This window comes from Apus apus, chromosome 2, assembly GCF_020740795.1.
Source record: "Apus apus isolate bApuApu2 chromosome 2, bApuApu2.pri.cur, whole genome shotgun sequence".
In the NCBI taxonomy this organism is placed as follows: Eukaryota; Metazoa; Chordata; class Aves; order Apodiformes; family Apodidae; genus Apus; species Apus apus.
The window spans coordinates 83,528,244-83,553,787 of NC_067283.1; the positions used below are offsets into that span (position 1 = coordinate 83,528,244).

The 25,544-nt window shown below is 37.3% G+C and overlaps 1 protein-coding gene across 2 annotated transcripts in view; it reads right to left on the bottom strand.

Moving 5' to 3' along the window:
- Positions 1–25,544, bottom strand: part of ADCY2 (adenylate cyclase 2) — a 230,638-nt gene that overhangs the window by 96,922 nt on the left and 108,172 nt on the right. For both annotated transcript variants that reach the window (XM_051611652.1, XM_051611651.1), the window contains exon 4: positions 24,502–24,651. In XM_051611652.1, coding sequence (XP_051467612.1) covers positions 24,502–24,651 — 150 coding nt within the window. The remainder of the gene's footprint in view (positions 1–24,501; positions 24,652–25,544) is intronic.

The window sequence follows — 25,544 nt, forward strand, 5'->3', positions numbered from 1 at the left end:
ATTTTTCAAACACTAGCCAGAACATCTTTATGAAGAAGCAAGGAAAATGCCTGCTGTTAATTTTACAATAACAATTGGCCCTACCCTCAATTGGCCCTACCCTCAATATCCATGTTATTTAATAAACAAATATATCTGGTTACAGTAAAGTGAGAAAATAACAACAGCAAACCTGCACCGTGTGAATTCCAGTAAAATTACTCTTTCGGTATTCTTTTCATCTTCTAGAAATGTACATAAACTACCATCTGTATACTTGCATACTCAGGCTTTATTTTATACATGAATAGAGACCTAAAAATATCTTACATAACAAACCAAATTTATTTACAAATTTACTTTTGGTAGCATAAAACTCACTGTAAAAGCTGACAAATCACCACACTATGGCGTACAATTGCAACAGTAAAGCACTTTTGTGAATAACACTCTGCAGATTTGTGGAACATGTTCCAACAACAAATTATTGCTTCTGGGACTTGTACATGTTTTACGGTTGATAAGCAACTTCCACTCAAATTTTTGCTAACACAAAATGCAGAAAGCTACTTTAAAAAAATCAGAGCATAAAAGAAAATGAAAGGGACATTAAGTGGGATATTTTTAAAAAATATATTAAAAAAAAAAATTCTCAAGGGTGAGAACTCATACAATTAAAAGTATTTGATCATACAAAAACATTCGTCCTGTCCCATGACTGCCTGTTTTGTTCAAGACCCTTTTGTGAGGAAGCTTGGCTTCCAGAAACCTAGGCAGGCCATAACAAGTGGATCATTCTTACACATGGGATCACTGAAACTTTCAGAGAATTCTTAGGTTTTTCTCTATAAAAGCTGTCTTTATTTTCCCATAATTCACCCTCACTCAAATGTGCACTTCCACTAAAAGGTCCAAAACAGAAATAGGGTTTCTAAGTCTGTAGTCCTCTTGTCTCTCCTGTTGCTCAGCCACAGTTACCACCCTTCTATCCTGAAGTAAAAGCACAACTCTTGGTGAGAGACTCCACACAAGAGGTAGCAGCAGAATTTAAAGTGTTAAAGAGTTTCTTTAGATCTCTGCTGAATACATAGATATGAGGATTTATTACTGCTTATTTTATTTTAGTCTGTCTATTCCTTGACCTCTCCTCACACTTTACCTTGAGATGAATGCTGTTATGAGTCATCCACCAATGTGGGAAACTCCTTTCTTCCACAATGAATGCAGAAGCATAAAAAAATTCTTTACTAGATTTACTTTGGGGCATCAAATGGCATAGTTCCTGGACATTAACTTACTCTGAAAAAGACAAATCAGTTCATTTCCTTACAGGTAAAAAAAAACATTTCACGCTTCTTTCTAATAGTTGTTAAACTTACAATACCATTTTTCTTTTCAAGGCTAATTTAATTTGCCAAAAAGATAATATTAAAAAAAAAACCAAATTTTTCCGTATCCCTTTTGATCTAAACAAATTTCAGATGCTCTTGCAGTTATTTAAAATGGTTCTGTTACCAATTTTTATTAATGATAACAAGGTATTAAATAGTAAGAATGGATTAAACTGAATTCCTTTCTATTATTATCTTCTTTTTTTTTTTTTTTTGTGATGGAGAACAACTAGCTGGTCTAGAATAAATTAATGGTGGAGGGAAAGTAGATTTCTTATTATTTATTTTTAACATTTTAATATTCTTCCAAGAAGACAAAGCAGGCAAGCTATGCATCATGGCCTAGTCCCTTAAAACTTTCTTTTCATATGCACTTACATTCTGTATCAACTGGCACTTGAATTCATCTAACATGACTAAGAAGAGTAGGTAACTTAGTATGTTTAAGGCATGACTAGAGTTATCTTGCTGAACAAGTCCTTAACTTTGTTCTATTTGTGATTTATAAAGATAAGTACTGTATACTAGTTTACAAGTTCAAAAGGCACAGATGTGACAAATTGCCTTAAATTTGTGTTTTTCAAACTTTTTAAACCTGAAGTTTTCTTAAAGCTGAGAACAATTAAAACAATGAAATTAAATCAAAACACAAATCACTGAAAAACCACTGGTCTGCAGTTGAAAAGCTAAAATCAGGATTTTTTGAATGAAGAAATTTTATGAGCTTATTCTCCAGCATAAGTATTGCCCTACACAGAGGTACTGGACACAAGACAGATGGGAATTTGTGGCAATGGGGACAGAATGGCAACATTGCACCACTTATGAATACCAGAAAGCGATGAGTATGGTGGGGTTACAGCAGCTCTTGCAGTGCCATTTGCTAATTTGCTCAACTGTGCATCTTTCACTCAGGGGTATATAATCCTGCATTTGTGTTAACACAGGCAGTGACTCAGAAGTAGCTGTCACTGCACCCACTCTGCAGCTGATGCTAGAATGTTCCCAATGCCAAATGTACCTCACAAAATAAAAACTTCTTTAGAGGGCAATTTAATTAATTTTATTTATCTATTTTTTAATAGGTGGTTTTTTCAGACTGAGAAACTGATTCATTCACTAAGGCTAAGCTAAGCACCTGACCAACTCAAGCACACGTTTCCATGGAATTAAAAGCTTTCATCATATCATACCAGTAATTACCTCTGAAAAGGGTATCATCTTATCTACCCATGTTAACAAGCTGGAATGCCAGCATCATTTAAGATAAGCCACTGTACTGGAGAACTGCAAGTGACTCTGCATTTTGGAAATAATAAAGTTGACTTCTCAACTGATGCTAGATTTTTGAGTTACACTGCCCACTGTTTCTTCCTTTCGGTGAAAACATGTCTGACTGCAGCTAAATGACTAGTCATTGTGATATTTTTAGGGGAAAGAGTTTAATTTATGAAAGAAAGTTTCAGGTATTACATCTGGAAAGGAAAGAAGGCAGTGAGTCACTTTTAAAAGACGACAATGGTAAACAGAGTCTATGCTTACACTAAAGAAAAGACAGAAGAGTTTTGGCAATGATTCTCTCTTTGAATCCAGCAGCAATACAGCTTTTTTCTAACTGTAAGGAATGTGATCTACTAGACAAAGACAGAGACAGAATGCTATGCTGATCTTGTATCAAATCTTCCATGAGTTTTGGAGAAACCAAACTTGCTTGAAAATTACTATTCCATGGTAAATCTCTTCATGAATTCAGCTCCAAGAGAAGGTGGAAGAGTGCCCTTTGAGGCAGGGATATGAGGACAAAGAGGCTCTTTAAGCTGACAGGAGGAGGATGCAGAAATGAGTACAAGAAGCAAGTTGGGAGAACTCTGGTCGTGTACTTTCACAGACTAAATGGTTGTCTCTTCCTATACACAGCAAAGGTAACCAGGCCATACCAGCAACTGCTATTCCAGACCTGAAACCATACCCTGAATAGGGCAGTTTTGAAGTCTGCTTTCTGTGTGTGCACGTTACGTCTTTTTCCATTTTGTCCCTGCACTACAGCTGTTTCTTATGATGTAAAGAGAGTTTTCTGAATGTCTTACAATCATTTTCAGTGAGGATTTATTATGTTAGCATGTTTTGAAATCTGAGAAGTACCACTGAACTAGATAAATTTGTGATCAACTCAAAGCTTTCTGAAACAAGATGTGAGGGATTCCCTATAACATTGAGAATCAGATTCAGGGCATCTGGTGATACCTGTAGAGGATAAAAGTCCTTTGGTGCATGCTGTTAGGGTTTTCTTGATTTTAACAGTGATGTCCATCAACAGGACCCCATGTTAATACTGTTTAGGAGGTTTAATGGATATTGAATCTCTTTTGAAAACTTTCAGTCTGTTTTCAGTAGTGGCACATGTTGTGGCCACCTCTTCAGCTCCCTCTATCTCTTAAAAGTTCACCCCGTCTCTCATGGCTCTCCATTGTCCACAGTCTGGCTACTTCTCCTGCTTCATTGCCTATATAAGATTCTAAAAGAATTTAAGTCCTTATCCATTTACATAGTGTTGGATTTTTTAATCTTGTCTCTGAGACTCTGAACACTTTTACTAGTATGGAAAACAATAGCATGCTTTTCCTGCAAATCACTGTAGATCATCACTATGACTAACAGATGCTTGTCACATGGCTTCTACATTTTTATCATAATCTAGAAAAGTCACTCTTCTCCTCAAAATGGATTGCTGTTTGCTTACACATATTCATAACATACACTTTTTTATTTTTACCAAAGTTTCAACAAGCATCGAGCTGACCTTATTCTTTTTTTTTTAAGTACATCCCTGACAATATATAATAAATTTTGCAGATCTCACAACTGCCTGCATCTTAAGGCATCCCAAATGTGTAGTTCTACTTTACTGTCAGCAGAATTCCCTGAGATTCAACTTCTGCATCCATGTTTGCATTCCAGATGTATTACACTATGGCACTGCGACTTCCTTTTCTTTGAGGTGTATCTTCATTCATCCTGTTCACACTTGTCAACTAATTCACCTTCAGCCACTCATATCCTTAAAATGCTAATCTATGCTGTGCTATGCAACAAGATACTTACCTCTTTGACAGGCTGGATTATAATTTTAACTGAATGAAAAAAATTAGGAAGAAACTGTGGTGCAATGATTTATGTAAGTAAGTTATAGCACACCTATTTATAGCATCACACAGCCATTTAATGATAGTCTGTTGGCATAACTGAGAATCCTTGCACAGAGCTTTGACAAAAACACAATAACAGTAATATTAAATTGCATTCTGTATGCAAAAATAATGAGACTTCAGCTAACAGCAATATGTTATTCGTATGCTACTGATTCTAAATTGGGTTATGACATACCATTTGTTCATCAAACTCATTGAAGATGCATGCATTAACTTACAAGAACTCTAGAAAATGTATATGAGGAAGAAAAATTAGCTCTACAGTTTACATAAAATGAGGAAAATGGAGAAATCTTTATGTTGGGACATCCACAAGACAAGCAATCAGCCCTCATTAGAAAGGTATATATTAATACAGCAACAAAAGATCGCATCTACAAAAAAGATTTAACATAAAAATTATATAAAATGAAAAACAAAAGCTTCTGATTTAAAAAAAAAAAAAAAAGAAATCTTGTTAGATCAATTAAAAAAAGAAACACCAGACATCCTTGGATATATTTGCAAAGTGTTTGCATGTCACAGTAACAGCCCCAGGCACATTAACACTTCCATCTTCTATTTTTAGAAATGCTATAACAAGCTGAGCATACTTTTTTCCCCTATGGTACTAGAAAATAAAAGTTCATTCTTAATGTCTGATGATCATGGAAGGATGCATTTTGAAATAATCTGGAAGAATATATTAAAATTAAGGAAGACTACTGGTGCAATTCTTTTTTTGTAAATATGGAGAGAACATTGGGTTGTTACTAATTTAAAATTCCATTCATCACAGTCAGATCTTTTCCAGCAATCTCTCCATTGCAAAAGCAGAGATGAGGAGTTACTCATCTGGAGTAAACCCCTTTATTGTAATCGTGCTTTTAAAGAGTGTTATCAGTGTGAATTGTATTACACTCGCACATAATCCCTATGAGAACAAGGCCTTATTTTCATTAATTAAAAAAAAAAATAAAAGTAGCCCCAGTTGTTGCAGCTTATTAGCTCTGGGCTGCCTGAAGGTACCCTTCAACGTTGCAAAGGGCATTCTTAAATGTATCTGTGACAAACTGACTCATGCACAAAATCAGATGTGACCTATAAAGCAAAGGGAATTTAACAAAGCCAAGTTGTATCTTTATTTTCCCTCAGTCTTCTCACATTTGAAAGATCACCATAGTCAGTATAGCTTTGAGTTCGGCAAGTAGGCAGGTGTCAGGATCTACTCTACCTAGAGCATTTCTGGAGGATCACATATGCAACTGGAGAAAGGCAGTCTTCCAAAACTGACATTCTTTCCAAACACAAGAAATAGAGAAGTGCTTAAAATATTTTTTTTAAAATGTTCTGGAGAAGCAAAATTCTCAGACCAATAGAAATAAAGGATTTTTGTTATCGGGGAGTTAAACTAGAGTTGGTAGGACAAAAGGAAGATTAAGATGCACTGCAGAAAGGCTGCTAAAAAACGAGGTAAATTCTTTCATTCCTGACATCCACAGGAGATTGGAAAGATGTAAAACTAATACTTCTGGGGTATGAATAAAAGAAGTTCATATAAATTAATGTCACAGTAGAACGTATTTTAGAGGGAAGTGACAAAATGAACAGGAACAATTATCAGGGCAATTTTTTTCTGATTATACAAAATTATTCATAATAACTAGGAGAAAGACAGACTGTGAAAAGCTGTAGAAAGGTCAGAACACCGAGGCCATGGCTTCATAGGACACACAACTCAGCATACCCACCATGTGTCACCAAGAGCTCCCTTCCAGCCCGCCCCACCACTGCCAGCCTATGGTCCTCACCTCTCTTCTGTGAGAACCATATATCTTTGCACTGTGTGCAGGTGGCAGGATTTTGACAGCAGAGGAGCTGCAGAGGTGGCCTCTGTGGGAGGAGGTGGCTCTGCCACGGACCCACTGCAGAACACAGCTCAGCCCATCACCAAACCTGGTGGTGTTTCTGGGATAGTATGTATAAGAAAGGACAGGAAATGCTGGACTGAGAGAAGGAGGGAACAGAAAAAGTGAGAAACAGCAGAGGGAACACCCAGGGCAAAGAATGAACTCCATGCTTGAGAAGATATCTATGCTGCAGCCCATGGAGGACAATGTCAGACCATGTGGGTATGCCTGAAGGCACTGCAGCTGGAGTAGAGGAAAACCATGAGGAGGAAGGAGCAGCAACAGAGAGGAACCACCCCTCTGTCCATCCCCTGCCATGCTCTTTGAGGGGAGGTTAAAGGAATTGGAAGTGAAGGAGTGAAGTTGAGCCTGGGAAAGGTAGGAGGAAAGGTGTAGCTTTACTATCTTTTTTTGCTTCTCACTAGCTGAAGCTATGTTATTTGGCAAGAGATTGTTAGTTTTCCCAACGTTGAGTCTGTTTTGCCCACAATGGTAACTGGTAAGTGACTTGCCTGTCTTTGTCTTAACTCATGAGCTTTCTCATCCCTGTTTTTCTCCTGTTCTCTCCCCTTTTCCTGCTGGGTTCGGGGAGGAGTGAGTAACTGGGTAAGAGGAGTTTGGCTGTGGGCCATGGCTAATCCACAACAATAGTAGAATGCTTTCTAAATACTGTAGGCATCTTCCTATTTGATGCTGCAAGAATGTTTGAGGTTTTCAGTCATTATTAAACCCTAAAAATTAATTATCCTGTGTAAAGTCACCAATAGAGTAATTTTCCATTATCTGCTAAAAGCAGAAAATTAAAAAATGCTACACAGACTTGGTACTGTCTTCCCGCCTGAGCAGTAGGATGATGACCTGTAGCGAGAAAACTGGTAGCTGCTGAATATGAAAAATCCAATGACAGTAGAAAGGAAGGAGAAACTTCAAAATAGACACAGAGAGACCTGGGCTTTAGACTATTTGAGACTGACTTTAGTATGCATGAAATAAAACTGTGCAGGCAATGACTAAAACAAACCAAAGAAAATTATTTTTCACATCACATGCAGTTGAGCTGAAAAAGTGTACCACAGGACTTGTGGATAGAAAAAATTCACAGTATCTCGAAAAAGAGTAGACAAGTTCACAGGTGGAAAATTTGTCAAGCACTTTTAAATGCAAAAAACATAAATTCTGCATCATTAAGTAACTGAGTCACAGATTTCCTTGTGCTCAGACAGATTATTGGGGAAGTATCACTATTTGCATAAGAAAATATTTTCCACCTTTTCAGAGACAAGCTACAGGCTAGCAAAAAAATATAGGTCTTGATAGTTATTTCCTTTGTTTCAATGTGCCTGTTCTCATACTTTTTATTCCTAGCAATCTCTTTTATTCTGCTTTTCAACAGCTATTCTCTCTTTGTCTATTTAGAGTATTTTATATAAATGTTCTTGTCCTCTGAGCCTCTCAAGTGGCGATTTAGATAGTCTTCATGTCTCCTTCCTGCCTTTTCAGATTTCTTTATGTCCTAAATGCTTTTTCAGTCAGTTTCCTGATCATTGTGTAGTTCTCTTTTTTAAAAGGTAAAATTAATTTTGTGTTGGTTTTCCCCCCCTTTTAACCATGCAGGGATGCTCAGATACAATGTCTAGCACTAAATCAAAGCTTAATTTCCTTATGGGATTCCTCTGATTAGGTTAGTTAAAGAACTGAGAACTTTAGATTAGTGAGCTTATGCCTGCACACCTACTCATGCTGTATCATAAACCATAACAGACCTTGGCCCATGACAATTATCCATCCCATAGAGATGTGACTGAAGCCTCCTTGCATTTGCTGTAGGCAAAGATACTCTCATCTCCCCGAGTAGTTCCTCAGCCACAGTGAGAGGATGAGAAAAGAAGAGTAGCTGGGACTTGACTTTAGCTTTCGCATATTAATGTTTTCAAATGAGTTTACTCTTCTTTGCAGACTTTCTGGAAGAGGGGGTAGAAGCAGGAAGGTTGTTTTACATTTTTGTTCTAAAAAAAAAGTGAAGTGGGCATAAAGAAGGTGAATAAAGTTTGCATAGGACCAGTATATCAGACACTGACAAATATTTACAAGCACTAATGTGATTAATCATGCAAAAAGGAAGAGAGTAGTAGGAGTGAAACTGATACCTTCTCAAAGATCAAACCAGTTCAGGATTTTATAGGGTGGAAGATCTCACTGGAAGATTACATAGGAAAAAAAAAAAAAAGTACTTTCAAAGAAGAAAGATGCACATAAGGAATGTAGGAGATATCCCAAGAGATTAAGAGGCATGGAAGAAGACACCAAATTTACCCTTAGAGAGAGACATGAAAGAAGGAAACAGAGCGCTATTTTGAGAGTAGAAAATGCATTTTGAGATCCTTTAACAAGAATATCTGACAAAGACTGAGGATGCCACAAATGCAAGTAACAGAGGAAAAAGGAATGCTTCTTGATGGAGTTCTTTACAGGATGGTCTTAGGTCTTCAAAGTGGTCAATCCAGGAAAAGTCAGCTGCAGTTCTTTCATTACTTCATTAGTAAAAAAGAAACCCAAAGCACTGGATATAAGTAACAGTGTGGGAGAAAGGCAACAGTTAGTTTATTAAAATGCAGAGCAGCCACAAATTCATGTCAGCTGGAAGGAGAAGATTTTCATACAGGCAAAGTAATAAGACAATGAATGAGCATTCAAATACAAGCAGTTGCAACAAAAGCCCTACCTGGTGTTGAGAAGGAGGCATCTAAAGTTACAAAAAGGTTGATAGAATATATAGCCTTACAGTTCTAGAGTACAAGAACTTACTGATTTCCTAGTAATCATCTAAAAGGCATCAGCATTTCAGCCACTCTTGTGGGTTTTTTTTCTTAGAGGTATACACAGACATTTTAAAAAATATTTTAAACATGAAAGCTTTTAGAAGTACAGTAGTCTGAAGTGCTAGAAGCAATTTTCTCACTTTAAGAGGAAAAAGATAAATACTACATATTTCTATTAGATTTTGGTTCACAGCAAATGGTTTGGCTTATAACAATTAAGCAAACATAACTTGCTCTTGAATGAAGACCTTCGGTATTTCAGTTACGTGCGTGTGGTTTATGTAGCTACACTCTGAATGCAGGAAAACTACTGTGTGGAATGGATTCATGAGATATCAGTTAAGTAGTGAAGACAGTTCCAATCCAGCCCTGGTAGACAGCAGGAAAGCTTTAACTGATGATTCTATCTGACCTCCAGTAATTTGATTATTAAACAAACTTTGGGAAATGCAAAGGTGACAAAAAGGTTCAAGGTCCCCTGAAATGTCAAATTGAACTTAAAAAGAAATATAAGGCTGTCAAAATGTTGTAACATTACAGGAAATCACTTGGACCAACTGGAGAAAGTATGGCAACACAAAATATTAGAGGTCTAGAAAACATGGCCTACAAGCCACAATGGAAGAAACTGGCCTTGTTTGCCTTATTAAAGGGATGACTGAGGGGACAGAGGGCAATAGTCTTCAGGTGCATGGAAGGCTGAAATAAAGAGGAAAGGAATAAAACTTATTTGCAGTCGCTGTGAACGGCTGTCACAAGGCCTAAATTGTATAGTGGGATATTTAAGTTGGTCAACAGGGAAAATATTTCCTGAAGTAAAAACTGAGGGGAACTGATTGTCTTGGACAAGTGTAGAAGCTCCAGTGTTTGAAAAGCTGGTTAGACAGGTATCTGCTGAGCACATTTCAAATATACCTGGTCCCATCACTGAGCAAAGAGAAGGATTAAATAACCTATTCACATTTGAGACTTCTTTTTCTACATTTTACAAAAACATTCTCAAGTAGGAATAAAACCTTCTATAAATTCAGTTTTGAAAACAGATCTAACAGGTCTTACTCCACAATTCTGCTTCCACTCATGGAAAATGGTTGAGCACTTCAGTTATATATAAATCACTCTTTTTAAAATTAACAAATTAAGCTCACAAAATGGGTTTCAGTAGATACCTAAGAGGTAAACGTAAAAGCAGCAAGTAGCTGCACCTGTGGACTTTTACTTTCAGTCTCACTTCTCTTTTTCCTCTCTATTGCCTTTTGAATCTCTGCCATCGGCAAACACATTAAAACTGGAGGAGGAGGGGAGGAACTCATTAGTGGCTCTGGTAAGGTTTAGAAGCAAAGTGTCAGATTTCAGGGCAATAATGAAACACAGGGAGAGGAAGTTTGGGGAGGGTGTTTACTTTCATGACTACAGCATTTTAAAAAGGTTAAGCAGATTTTTATTAATGTCCAATTAAATTTCAGTTACAATCACACATTAAGTTTTATTTCAACCAGAGCTACGTCAAGAACAAAAGCAGCTGTCATTTTTGAGTTTGTTTCCTTTACTACTATCTTCATACTTTTTTTTAAATGAGGGTATTTGTTGAAGATAAGGACAACTGTTCATGTGATAATTGAGATTTAAACAAACATGATTTAGTGTTATTCAGCATTCTGGTTTAAAAATTAGCACAATTGCACAGACTGAATGGCTCATAATCCAATTTTCTGGCAGATTTTTAAATGTAATTTACTGACAAACATATTTTTATGTTGAGTATTTTGAGTAGCATGTCTGAGGCATCACAGGTTTCCTTAAAGCTACTAGATCATTTGGAAGAATAAAGAAATGCTTTCAACAAAAAACCTACTTGCCTCCATGTCCATATTCTTTGAGAGCTGTTGTACATAACGATGCTGTTCGTATGTATATGCTTGTATATGTGCATCTGAGGTTGGACACACACCTTTTACCTCTAACAGTAACAGTATCAGCATGCCCGTATCACCTCCGCTTTCCCCCATACAAATTGAGTACATTTTTCTCAATTTGAAAGACTATTTAAAAAAAAAAAACAAAACATAACAAAACATAAAACATGGCTCTGAGAATCAGCAAGGCACACAGGTTGTGAAGATCGCTCAAAGCAACACAGTTCACAGAACCTCTACATGCCAGCAAGTAGTTTCTCTTTCTCATTTCAATAAAGCATCCACACACATGACTCTAATCAGTACCTTAAACATAAAAGGTTTGCCTGAAGAGAAGCCTGGTGACCTACAAGGAAAGACTGGCATAGTCCTAACACTGTCTTTGAATACAAAATGTTGAATCGAATGACCACTCCAAAGGGAAGGATTTTTCTTTGTAAAGGAAAAACCAAGAGATCGTCCTGAGAAATCACACTGTATTTAATAAGACAAAGACACTTCAGTGCCCACTATGAAGAGTTGCTTCTGCTGAAGATGAATGCTGTCTGTGATATAAAACCTACCAAGAACAGAACAGGAGGCAAAACTTCAGTTGAATGGCCTGTGATCTCCCAAAGTTGGGGCAGACTCACCAAAGCTAGGAGGGGGTCTTTTGTGACTATAATTTGACAAGGCCAAAAGGAGTGAATAGTGATGGAGGAAAACCTTCTCTCTTTACTTCACATGAGATAGAACCTTTGCCTGGAAAATGGGTTTAGACAAAACATCTAAGAAATAGTCAAAGTACAGTTCCTCTGAATACAAGGTGATGAAGCACCATAGAAGAACTGTTAGTCTCCCTAATTGTCACTGGGAAGCACGGTCAGGCTCTTCTGCAGTGGAAGGCAAGTTGTGGGACCAAGATTCACAGGACTACCCAGGAGCTGGGAGCCAAGAGGCAGGACTCAAGATCTCACCAACAAAGAACTACAAAACCATGTTAGCAAGTTAGGGTGTGGCTCATGGTTTAGTGGTGGACTTTATGTTTACTGTTGGACTTGATGATCTTTAACAGCCTTAATGGTTCTGAGCTTCTATGATTATCTCTGGAAATGGTAACCAGGTTAAGCCACAGCCCAGTAATTTCCAGTCAAGTATATTATGACAAGCAGGTTTTAGGTTAAGCCATAAAGACAAGTCTGTGGGTCACAGTCCAGATCAACAAGACAGATGGCACAGGCATGACTGCAGTGCAGTTGCAATGTCGCTGAAGTAGTGATCTGAGATGGGTGAGCATCTCAGCAAAACAGCTCCTAAGGGAAGAAGTGAGCAGAACCTATTATAACTTCTTACAGCTCTTATCAGCAAGCTGGCCTTGCAAACAATTAGATGAGATCCTAGAAGGATCTGAACTCAGTATCTACCACTGGGTATGCACTTTTGGTTGAAAGCACCCGAGATTGTATATTTTATAGAGTTACTTTTTTTTTTTTTTTTTTTTTTTCCCCCCCTAGGGGTGTTTCCTACAGTCTGAAACCCTTTAGATTCATGGAAAAGCTAACTGGAGATAAGGGCTGGGAGGGAAGATAAAAGAAAGAGAGTATTACAAAAAGAGAAAGGTAATTGATTGTGAGGAGTTAGAAGTATTATCTAACTAGGCCACTAAACTTCCAGCAAAATGTCCCGATCTGGCCAGATTGCTGAGAAGACTGACAGTAAACATACCTCTCCTGTTACAAACTGCACACAATAGAGCAATGAGGGGGAACACAATGGCACACAGAACTAAAATGTCCCTAACTTAGGTTGTTTAGCACATGTCCACTGCCTATATGAATGTTCGTGTGGACAATCACTTGAAGAACAAAAAATATTTAGAAGTGACATAAAAAATAACAGGATTATTAACATACTAGAAAAATACAAACTATTTGTGAGCAGCAATACGGAATGCATTTAAAATACTCAAAGAAAATTAACTATTTAAAATATTGAAGCCTGTATGTTGGCAAGCAATAATTCTGGAAATAATATAGTTTATGGTACTTAACACAATGAGCAGGATCTCGCAGCATGATGGTGCTGCTAACAAGGCCGATGTGATCTATAGAATTGTAGAAAGACTTATTTATGGATCTTTACCTCTTTATAGGATATTCACTGAGAGCATTATTGACAACAATTTGTTCAGATATGCTTGCTACAAAAACGAGAAAAGAAATAATTAATGGGTTCAGTAAAAATGCACAAGAATTATCAGATGCCTGGAAAATCCTCATTACAGAGAACCCTTTCAGATCTTCAAGCTATTTACAATATTATAATTTATGAGCAATTCTGCATGTAAAAAAACAAGACTGGAAGAGGGTCTGGGATATCAAAATCTACCTGTATTTTTTGCAGGCACAACACCCTGTAATCCATACTTGTAGAGAAACATTTTTAATGCAGAGAGCTGAAAAAGCAAGGCTAGTAAGGACAAAGGGATCTAGTTGGATTTCATTTTTAACTGGAAATAAAATGGCAATTTAAAAATAAGTCAATTAATTATGGGAATAATTAACAATTGAAAACTTTGGACTCACTGTCAAAAGACATTATCTTTCTAAAAGGAACTACATTTTAGATATTAATTTAAGTTTTTGTGATGTGGCTGACAAAATTGCAGGTGGCATGACAAAAATTATCATTTGCCTGCCAGCTGTATATTTCATCAGGATTATCAGGATAGCTATGAAAACATGGCAATTAGTATTTGCTTAACCTACACATTTTGCCCTTAAAACAAAGCAGCATGACTCACTGGTTTATCTGAGGAAGTTAGATGTAATAAATTACTGCAGATCAACACACAGAGAAGCAGCTGAAATCTCATCTACTTCACTGCAAAATGGCAAATGACCTTTTCTCTCTATCAAGACCTGAGGTAGGAGAAAACATTACATGCACAAACTGCAGCCTCTGTTGACTTGCGCGCCAGATACTTGGACAAGGTATTTTCTAAGCCATTTATTTAAAAATAGTGGACAATATGAGTGTCTTCATGTAGATAACTACACTTCCAGTAAGAACGTCTCTCCCCCTAAGAATGAAATGCACATTCCCTGGGTTGAAAGGCACATTTTATAACAATTCAATACATGGCAAGCCTTATTTCTACATAAATCTCTCATGGCTCCTAAAAGCGATTTAGCAGAGCAAAATTCAGAAAATAGCTTAAGAAAAGTGGTCTTCTGTCAACAGTGTTTCTCTACAAATTTCAAGGTAATTTCTCAGATCCCTGAAAAAGCACTGCAATGGCAGTATCCCACACTTAAGGAACCTCTGGAGTTTTCCAAAGGGGTAAACTGGAAAGCTACAGAAGAAAAGGCCTAACTAACCACCCCTCTTCAGGACTCCATCTCTACAGGGCAGAAGCTCCTAAACACTTTTTGAAAGAGTAAAGTATTATGAAAGGATAAATCCAGAACTTTAAACAAGATGACGGATGCTGTGTAGTACATGATCCATTCGCTGGCAAGGAACTGCATATCTTTTTTTTACCTTACAAAAGCACTGGTTCACAAGACATATACGAAGCCTCTGTACCTCCCATGACTACCCTTGCTATTGTTTTCTGATCTACAGATCTTGGTCATGACATAAAAGTAAAGCACATTAACTGACTTGGACCATAAAAGCCTGGAGTTTCCACTCTGCAGTGCTATGCAAAGAATGTTTCACAGTCACCTTCTGAGGCTCAGCAGTCACAGGGAGCAGGAAATCATTTTGCCAGCAGCTATTACATTTATTGGCTAGTCTACTGTCTCAGAGCTTTTTTCAAAAAACAGAGTGGTGTATTTAGCATTATGAAAGAATCAATTGAACCAACAAGCAGCATGAAATGGAAACAAAAGAGGGAAAAAAAGGCAATTGCAGCCACATGAACTGAAAACTGCTTAATGAATTTATTGAAATGTTTGCAGCACTAAAAGAGATGGTTCAGGAATTATAATCTAATGTGGATGAGGAAAAAGAAAAAAAAGTACATATGGAAACATCTGGGATATATTATATTTTTGTGGTATATCCAAAGCAATCAAAAATAAATCAATCTAGTTCAATGCTTTCTAGGTGCATCTAATTTACAATATCATCTTCTTTGTCACAAATGACAGACATTTCTTTGGTAATACTGCAATGGAATGTTTACTATTACGAAATACGGAATGTATTACATTTGTGTAGTACCTCCCCCCCAGAAGAAAATACTAAAATCAATGTTTTCTTGTTATTCTAGTGAATAATAAAAGCTAGTATGAAATAGGCTACATTGAGATGCCTCCAAATATGCTTTAAGTGAATGGACAACAGTATAGTCACTATTATAGCAGAGTAAATGTCAGAGATACATTTACCGAACATGTAGCAATGCTATTAAGATAATTAGTCTATTTAAAGAAGTGGAAAAAATCTTTGGGCTAACCCAGTAGCTAGAGCAGAGTCACTACCAATGACGGTTGATGTTTCAGTTATTCCAGTAATATTGCCCAGAGAGCTCTAATTATTCTCTATGATTTCTTTACCTGCACTTAAATACACCAATCCTTTTTTTTCCTTTTTTTTTTTTTTTTCTCCTCAGAGATATTCAGAAATGAAATGCATGTTCCAGAAAGTGGAAAGAATACTGTTCCATTGTAGCCACCACTTATGACAAACTAATTCTTAACAATATATTTACAGGACATAAAACTATGCTGTAAAGAGCTGAAAAACAGATCGTGTAGCCCTGGTGCACAAGGCTTTCTAGTAAGGAAATGATGGATGAACCGACACAAGCCCAGTTTCATTTTTAATTGATACCATTACCAGAGTCTGTCTAATTCAGAACAGCAGCTTCTGAAAAAAAGTATTTCAAAGGCTACTATTGTTTAGAATGATGAAGATATAGACAACATAGTAGAAGAGGCAGCAGAACATATAACTGCAAAAGCTAAATATATTAGTGAGAGTAAACAAAGACTGTGAGCTCATATACTGAAAATCCTCTATTCTACCCATCTCTGAAGTGTTAATTTCTGAGGCCAAAAATAACCGTCTTTGAACCACAGACATCGATAGAACAATATAAACTGAATAACTGTAATTTTACAGTGATTGACCTGCAATGCTGTTATGTACTTATCCCTTTTTTTCTGAAAAACTTAATAAAGCAAAGGTGCAGGTGATGCAGTGATCTTTGAATGAAATCTTTAAAAACAATCCTTCTACATTAGATTAGATTAGAGAAAAAGAATAGGGAATCATACAACTGGAAGTATTCTACTTTAAGCTATTCTTCCTGGTTCCTGTTCTGCTAAATCAGGCTTCCTACTTTGTTGAACTATGCTAATGCTAAATTTCACATGTATTTTGCCTCTTCCACACATAGCATAACACTATAATCACCACTCATGTTCATTAAAAATATTATAGAGGTCATAATTAGAAATAACAGTACTAAACAGCTACTGTATGATGAAAAGGATAACTGAGACTGAAAAAGCAGAAAGGTATCCTAAATATTGAATGGTCTATTTTCACCAGTAAATGACTGATGTATGATGTAAATGTATTACCTTATTAGCCAGATGGAATTTACCAATGAAATGTGCTTTCTAAGACATAACAGATCAAAACATAAACTAAGATAGCTGGACTATCAAATATTAGTACCCATAGCAGGTTCGTAAATATACATTTTTGACCCTTAAAAAGGGACCTACTTTTTGTCAACGTTCTATAATAAATGTTTCTGTACTTTTGTACAACACCATTAATTTAAAATCTACCAATATTTACCAATTTGCTGTCTAAAAGGATCTTCTATGTAAAATGACTCATCATGAAAAAAATAAAGAAGGAATTATAAAATGCAGACTAAACAGAAGCTTTTCTAAGCCTCCAGGTATAAACTAGGAACTTTTAAAGCTGTTTCTTGAAGTCAAAGTTTTAGAACTGTATTGAATTATCGAACCTTGGTGGAAAATGAATGTCAGACTCTTAAATACATATCAGAAAATATTATTCTCATTGTAATATCATCATGCTTACATAATCCATTTCAACTTCTTCAGTGAGTGGGCAATGTGAACATAATGAAGTGACAACAGATATATATGTGATTTTCAAATCACTCAGCTTTTGATAACAAACATACACTTGGCTCGTAAACTATTACTCTCTATAAGTTGGAGAAAAAATGGCTACATTATTTCTGGTGTTACATTTCTGTAAGCAAGCAGTCAGGATGAGAAACTTGGAAGAATTTCAGTAGTACCTGATAGGATTTTTTGTTGATATAAAACCAGTAATTTGCCATTATGGTTCAAGTGGACACTGACCTTTTCATTTCTATGTGAAAAAACAGTATTGATGTATTTCACAGCACTCCGCTATAGGAAAAACATGAAAGAAAACTATCGACTCACTCAAAGATTCAGGTTGGAAGGAACCTCTGGAGATGTCTAGTCGAACATCTTGTTCCAAACAGGGCTACCTTCAAAACTAGATGAAGTTGCTCAGGACCTCTGAAGCCCAGAAAAGATGATTTTTTACTGTAACATCACAACCTCTCTATTCAACACGGGATCTCCAGAATTCTCTGAGCTTGCCTTGGCCTGATTTTTAGTTAGCAGCATTTGCTTGGTGGCTATGTGCCTGTTGCCTCTTCCACATTGGCTTTGCTCTGGCAGCACCTGAGGCAGGGGCTAGCACACCTACGTAGTCACTGTGGGACAAACAGCCCCTCTGCAGTAAAGGGGCTGGGGGAGGGCAGCGTGTGGCTCCCAAACTCTGTCTGGGAAGCAGGGAGAAGGAGGCAGGTTTTGATAAGAAAACTTATCAATATAGCACCAAATGGAAGAAAACTGAGGAAAGGGGTCCAAACCACCAGTATTTGACTCCTCATAATGAAGAACTTGGGACACTGCCAACTGGCTGTGACACCCTTGCTTTCTGCTCAGGTAACATTGATATAATTCACCTTAGGACCCAGAAGGACATATAAAGCCTAACACCCAAAATCTTGTTTATGGACAAAAATGAAATCAACCTGATAATGCACACACTCACATATACATTTAAAGCAAATAATTTAGTGTTATATTTATTGCCTCATACACGTTAGAACTTGCTCTTTGTTCCTCTAAAAATCACTTTTATCCAGGCCTGCATTTCTTTAACTGACCAACAGTGAGCTACCTATAGACCTGGGGTCTCCAGCACCAAGCCTGTGTCCTGCCTCTAATCATCAGATGCCTCTATTCCTTCACACTGGTTTCTGTGTCTCCATTTCATAAGGCTTCTGCAACGTTGCCAAATTTGTAGTTTTCCACATTATGTTACAGTTGCAAATATCTCATTCTTCACAGAATAGTTGTTCATTACTATTATCTATATAATAACTAAGGTTGCACCATGCCATAAGCAAAATAAAATTAATTAGGTATAGCCAACTTGTCACTATAAAAATTGGTGTTACAGCTAAGTCAAGTAAAAAGAAATCTCAAAGAAGGTAAAGAAATTCAGACAGCCTCAACCCTGAGGCCTTGCAAACTCAATAAAGAGCACGTGGCAATGGCAGTACTGTATTGCAGGGTTACGTGGTTACAGAAGTTTAAGAATAATACAAGAGAAAAAGGGGAGATACTAGAGATTTTCTACATAACAGTTTCAGCTGTATTCCTGGTTTTCTGTGTTGATTAGGTAATGTGGACTGTGACTGTTATTATTCTAACTAAAATACTATATTAGATTGTTGAGACTTTAATTAGACTAGAAATAGGTTCTCAGCTCTGTATTTATAGTGTGTTCCCTTTTGCCCACTAAAAGAGTTGAAGCATAACAACTTGTCCAGTTGAGTCTTGAAAATCTCTCTGCACATGGATTCGACCACCTCTCCAGTCTTTCCCAGTGCCTAATTCCTCTCTTGGGGAAGAATTGTTCATCTCCTTCCGGCCAGGATTTGCCCTGTCGCAACTTCTGCCTATTGTCTCTGAATCTTTCACTGTGTGACTTTGAGAAAAATCTGACCACATCTTCTCTGTAAGTTCTTCCAGGCAGAAGGCAGCTGCTGGATGCTTTCCCCAAGCCTTTTCTTCTGCAGGCTAAACATCCGGAGTTCCCTGAGTCTCATAATCTCTCTAATTATCCCTGTCCTTCAGTGGACTCTCTCCAGTTTCTATTTGCATACTCTATCCATCTTCCACATAGTCTACCATGCAGAACTTGGCACTTAAGCTCTTTCTTAGAACAGGTTTTAATTCTGTTAGTGACATTTAGATTAATAGAAAGGACTGGCATCTCACCATGTGTATGTGTACAAACACACCTGTTATAGAAAATGGATTCTAAAATATAGAAGACCCAAACAAGTTTTTGTTTTTCCTGCTTATTACCTTTGAAGTTAGGTGGGGGGGGGCAGAAAAGGAAAATTAGAAAGCCCTTAGAAAAAATATTCTACATTAATGAAAATATAAGCTATAAGTAGCTTACATTTTAAAATGCATTAATTGACCTTAAACGAATCTACATTTTTTATATTAGTTCCAAATAATATATTTCAAATGTTTCTGTTCTTTACTAACAGTCTCAAGTCTCAGAAATATATGAGGCTTCTCTGTTTTAGATGACTTCAAAAACAATTTTGAAATATTTCCGTTCCTGTAATGAATGGTATTACTTCACTGTGTTTCAGTAAAAAAATTAATGATTTGAAATCTCATTCATTTTCAGCTGCTACCTAAGTGTTGTTTCTAAAACTGTCATTATACCACCTCCTTTTCAAAGACAGCATTTTAGAGAACCCACTGAATATCAACCCCTTACAAATACCTCCCTGTGATATTGTAAGAATTTCTTAGTGTATATTCCCCTGTCTCTTGATACAATGCACCAGAAGAGAGAAGAGCAATTATGTTAACTGCTTGTCAGCTTTAAGATCTTGCACTCCGTGTTAGTGACTCATTACCCCTACAAACTGTCAGCCAGGCTGTATTAGCGAGACAAATAACATTAGGAGAGGCTACTTGAAATACATCTTGAAATAAGGGTGCAAATTAATAGAGATCAGAATAGTTTCTCTTTTATATACACTAGCAAGATAGAAAAGTTGTGTGAGAAACATAAAAGGGGACATTCAAAACACTGCCTTTTACTGTGCGAGTTTAAAAGTGATTCTCACAATAAAGTACACTAATGGAAATGAAATCCAGTGTTACCAAACAAAAAGCAGCCCTACAAAACCACAGTTCATTAAGGCGTGGTTCTTCAAACGCATAAATATCTGCACATCTATACCTGCAGGCAAACACACAAACCCAAACCAAGCCTAAGCAAGACTCCTATGCAATAAATCAAATGAAATAATTCAGCCCTTGTGGTGGTGACTGGCCTCTCTGGCCCTGACCAGCCTTTCTGGGCCTCCACCCTCAGCCTCTGCCCATGGCCTAGGAGCCCCATTTCAGCTCAGCTCCTGCCTGAGCTGTGCTGTAGGAGCTGGCTGTGAACCCTCTGTTGATCCTGGCCCCTTGACTGACTTCCCAGCTTCCCTTTGGACCTCCCTAGGAATTGCTGGACCTGACCCTGAAGTGTGGATTAACCTCCTGGCTTGGCCTCAGACCTGCCTCATCACCCCAAACTTAGCTGCTATTTTTGACTCTTGCTTGACCTTGGCTTCCAACAACTGTGCTTCATCCTGTGCTGTGGGACAGGGCTCTGGCTAGTGGGGGGTGTCATCACCTATGGCTTCCCATCCCTTTGGGAGCAGCCGGCTTTTGCGGTGTCCTAACAGAAATACACTGTGGTATGGGTACGGTATGTCTAACTTGTACCTATACACATATTTTTATTTCATCATAATGGACACAGATCTCAGTTGAAAACAATGAATTTGGTGTTTCTTTTGAGTTCTTTGGCACAATTCTTGAGTGATAAATCAATATACATATCTATTGATACAATCAAAATGGTATTTTCAAACAGGCTATTCAAAGACACACACACAAAAAAACCAACAACTGAAAAACAACAGTTGGATGCATTTGTATGAGCCCACTCTCAAACAAAATAAGAGGAAATTAATTGAATAATTTGGAACATAAATTGTACATCTTGCAAAAGCAATTATAAAAGACATGATGTCCATGATCTGGACAAATTTGCAAATTTGCCCTAAGCATTTAGAAGCACATCCTACACTCTGCACTTGTATAAAAGTAGCTTGTGTCTCTTCTTATTGAAGTAAATTAAATTTTTCTTGTTAAATAGATGTGGAATCAAGGGTCATGCTACAACCTTTCACAGGCTAATAAAGGCTTTGATCAAACTCTATGTTTTTTAAAATGCACCTGCTCCTACTGTTTCAGTGTATCCCAGCTCTCTAAAAATACCCAGCAATATGATTGACTTGCTCCCTGAATACAAACAATGTGGATGATCTTTGTATCTTCTTGGCAAAACAAGCAGTATCAAAAGATAGAATAAAAATACATCCACTTCTGAACTAAAGTTTGCAAAGTAGCATGCTAATCCTGAGAAAAAACAACAACAACAAAATATCTCTTATCAAATTAATCCGCATTTCTCTTTTCACAGTTAAATATCTAGCATTTATAAGTGTGATAATAAGGATGTACATCTCCTTGTCTTTTTGGCTGAAAAACCTGTGATAAAGGACAGTTACGGGGTTGAGAAGATAAAAGCTAAACAAGTCTGTATAAGAAGATCTGATGAGCTAATGGTTCATCTGAGGTCATAAAGATCATTAACATTCAGAGAATACTTTGCTTCTGTTTAATGAGACATTGATCCATCTGTTACTAATCCAGATCTGCAATACACTAACCTCAGAGCTGTGCAGCTGCCTTAGCTAATTTTAGGTATGTATTTCTATCAAAACATAAATACAACATATGCTTTTATATAAATATAACAAATCATGTACAATGTCTTTAATTATTCTATAACAACAACACAATTCATCAATGAAAGATGGCTTTCCATGTTACTGGGCTCCTGTATATTAGAAACACAACTCCTACAAATCACAAAGAAGGATTAACTGACATAGAATTCCAGATATTTATGTTTCTCTCCATTGTCAGGTTCTCAACCATTTTTGCAAGATCTTCAGAAGTGCTAGGAAACTAAAACTACTTACTTGTCTTTCCATAGAAACTAGTAATGGTTAGCAAATAATGCATATTTACAGAAACCACCAGCTAACACTATGTCTGTTTTAATTACTGATTTCTACAAGCAGCATCCTTACCTCTGAGTTCACCTACTGACAGTGTCCAGTAACACATTTCCTATGCCTGTAGGAAAAAAACCCACAATAGCAGACACCTGGGCTATTACAGCTACGCTCAGGAATTCATAGAATCATAGAATCATCATCAAGGTTGGAAAAGACCTTCAAGATCATCAAGTCCAATTGTGGCCCTACAACCCCAAACCATGAAACATCACGTCCACCCGTTTTTTTAACACCTTCAGGGACTGTGCCTCTACCACCTCCCTGGACAGCCTGTTTGAATATCTTATCACTCTTCTGTGAAGAAGTTTTTCCTAATATCCAATATGAACGTCCTTTGTTGCAACTTGGTGCCATTTCCTCTTGTCCTATCGCTAGTCACCAGGGAGAAGAGGCCAACACCCACCTCACCAAAACCTCCTCTCAGGTAGTTGTAGAGAGCAATGAGGTCAACCCTCAGCTTCCTCTTCTCCAGGCTGAACAGCTTCAGCTGCCTCAGCCTCTCCTCATAAGGCTGGTTCTCAAGACCCCTAACCAGCTTAGTTTCCTTTCTCTGCATCCTTTCCAGCACCTCAATGTCCTTCTTATACTGTAGTGCCCAAAACTTATTTCTGTTTGATTATGGTCTGCAAACATCCTTCTGGCAGCTGAGGCCTAAGCACAGGGCACAAAGTCACCATGAGCCTAGAAGCCATCACATCAGCCCGACATTGGAGACTGTCCAGTCTGGAGTAGTACCACTCCCAGATACTTGGCACTGGTTGCTCTGCATTCACAAGCTGTCTCACTTGAACTAATTTGGACATACTATTGGCCATGTTCTCAGCAGACAGTAAATTGTGCACTGTGTATTACCAGTTATAAGCCTATTTGCACACAGCTCATGGAGGCAGAAGTGGAAACATACAAATTATGACTACATTTATGCAACTTCTCCTGCAATAGTACCTTATACAGATTTTGCACCTAATTATCAACGTCTGACTTTACTGTAAAATGTTGTCCCTAAGAGTATCTTAAATGTTTTGCAGCATCTTCAGCCAGTACACAAGCCAAGCGCATGTCAGAATAAGCTAGCCCTCAGAACATACATCAACATCAACATCAACAACATCATTTGTAAAAGTCCTGGTATGAACTCTCCATTTATTTTTTCTGAAGAAGAACTGTTGGCAACGGATCTTGAAAACCTTCATTTAAAATGGCAGCAGGTATTTGTGAGAAAGACATGACAGTTAAGGTAAGCTGGGACAAACGAGGTGTACATCTCCATGCACTTTTTGTGACAACAGGAATGTGTCAGTGAAGGCTCTATTCTCTGACCTTAACAGTTCACAGAATTTAAGTCTGGTGACCTTCAAAGCAAAATACACCTATCTTCTTTACTACTTGATGAACTAATTTGTATTTCAAATTCTCTTAAATGAAGCAAGCACCTATCTGTCAGGATGACAGGCACTGTACAGAACTTGCAAAGAGAAAAAGAACTATATAAAGCAATCAGAGAAGCCTTTTATTCAGCTGCTACAATAAGTGACAGATATTCTCATTATTCAATTCCCCTGGCTCCTCTTAACACACCTGACCCCTAGAACTATATCACATGATTCGTCAGTATTGTATTTTCAAAAAATTTTTCAAAAAACAGTGCAGCAATATCTACTGACAGTGATTTTGCAGTATTGGTCTTGAGCATGAAGAACCAACAAATTCCCAAAGTACACGTGTACATCACACAGTTCATTTAAGGAGGACAACAAAAGAGTGTGCAGACACAATCTATATAGCCTTTTTAAATTCCTTTAGCATAAAATATATTTGTAAAAACTAATGAAAGAAAACATGTATTTGACACAACAAATAATTATAATACGTTCTTATATTCCAGTGGGAATTGTGCACAACCCTGTTCAAAAGACTGCATGCATATTTCGTTTCGGTAACTCAGCAAGTGGTTTTGCATTAGCAAACTGGATTGTACACTGATGAGTCGGGGGATAGTGTCAAAATAGCAAAACAGATCCAGATGTGGGTGTGAATTTACCTGTTGCCTCTTCTCAAATTCCAACTTGATGCGAGATTTGATGCAATTGCATGTGTCCTGATACGTCTGCTGCAGTGCAAGTTCCATGAGGTGTTTGTGGTATGCTCCTGCCAAGTTTCCACAGATAAAAATGATCACATTTGCCAATATCTAGGGGGTTAAACAAAAAAAAAAATCAGTAAATTTATATAAATAAGTGAACAGAACATAATCCTAACCTAAAATGAAAGATTGCTGTATTTTGCTTGTGTTTGATTTCTAGCAAGGGTTCACCTTTCCAAAAGCCTTCACAATCAGTGGCAAAATCCCAAGCAATAACAACATTTTTCATTTAGCATTAAGTAAGAATGATAATGAACAACATGTTTGCATATTCAATGAGACAGATTTTCTTGAAAAGAAATTCAGTTCCGGTTATACATCCACTGCTGAGTATTAAGTGGGATCTTGATCTACTGATGTAAAACAATAGCTATGGCTCCTAATAACACCAGAAGCCATGTTATTCCCACACTCCTTTGGCAAGACATTTTCTTTTGCAGTGCCACAAGTTTAAGGGGTGAAAAGATTCACCTACATCAATAGCCTGACCTGCATTTTATTTCAGCCTGACCCACAACTATTCGTCAGTCATCTATAAATATTACCCTTGGTGACAGTAAGCAATGTTTACACAGTGAGATCTGACAACTCACTACTAGAATTTACTTTTCACTTCTACCAAAACATTGCACTTGCCTAAACCACAAAACGTAATTCACAAAACTTAGGGTCAAACTTGCAGCATGAGATACTCAGTGTACACCACAACATATGCACATGAGAAATACATTTGCTTAAAGTATCCCCTTTTATTTATTATTTGTCTGGGACATTTCAGAGAAAGTAAAGAGAGGAGAGAGGCAGGGCTTTCCTGTGGTTGAACTTCAGAAAGGATGGAATACTGGGTGGGGATGCTAACACTTTCAACTATCCCTAGTTTATTGCTGCAAATAGAGACACATTTACCCATCCTAGCTCATTCAGAGAAGAAGAAACACAGT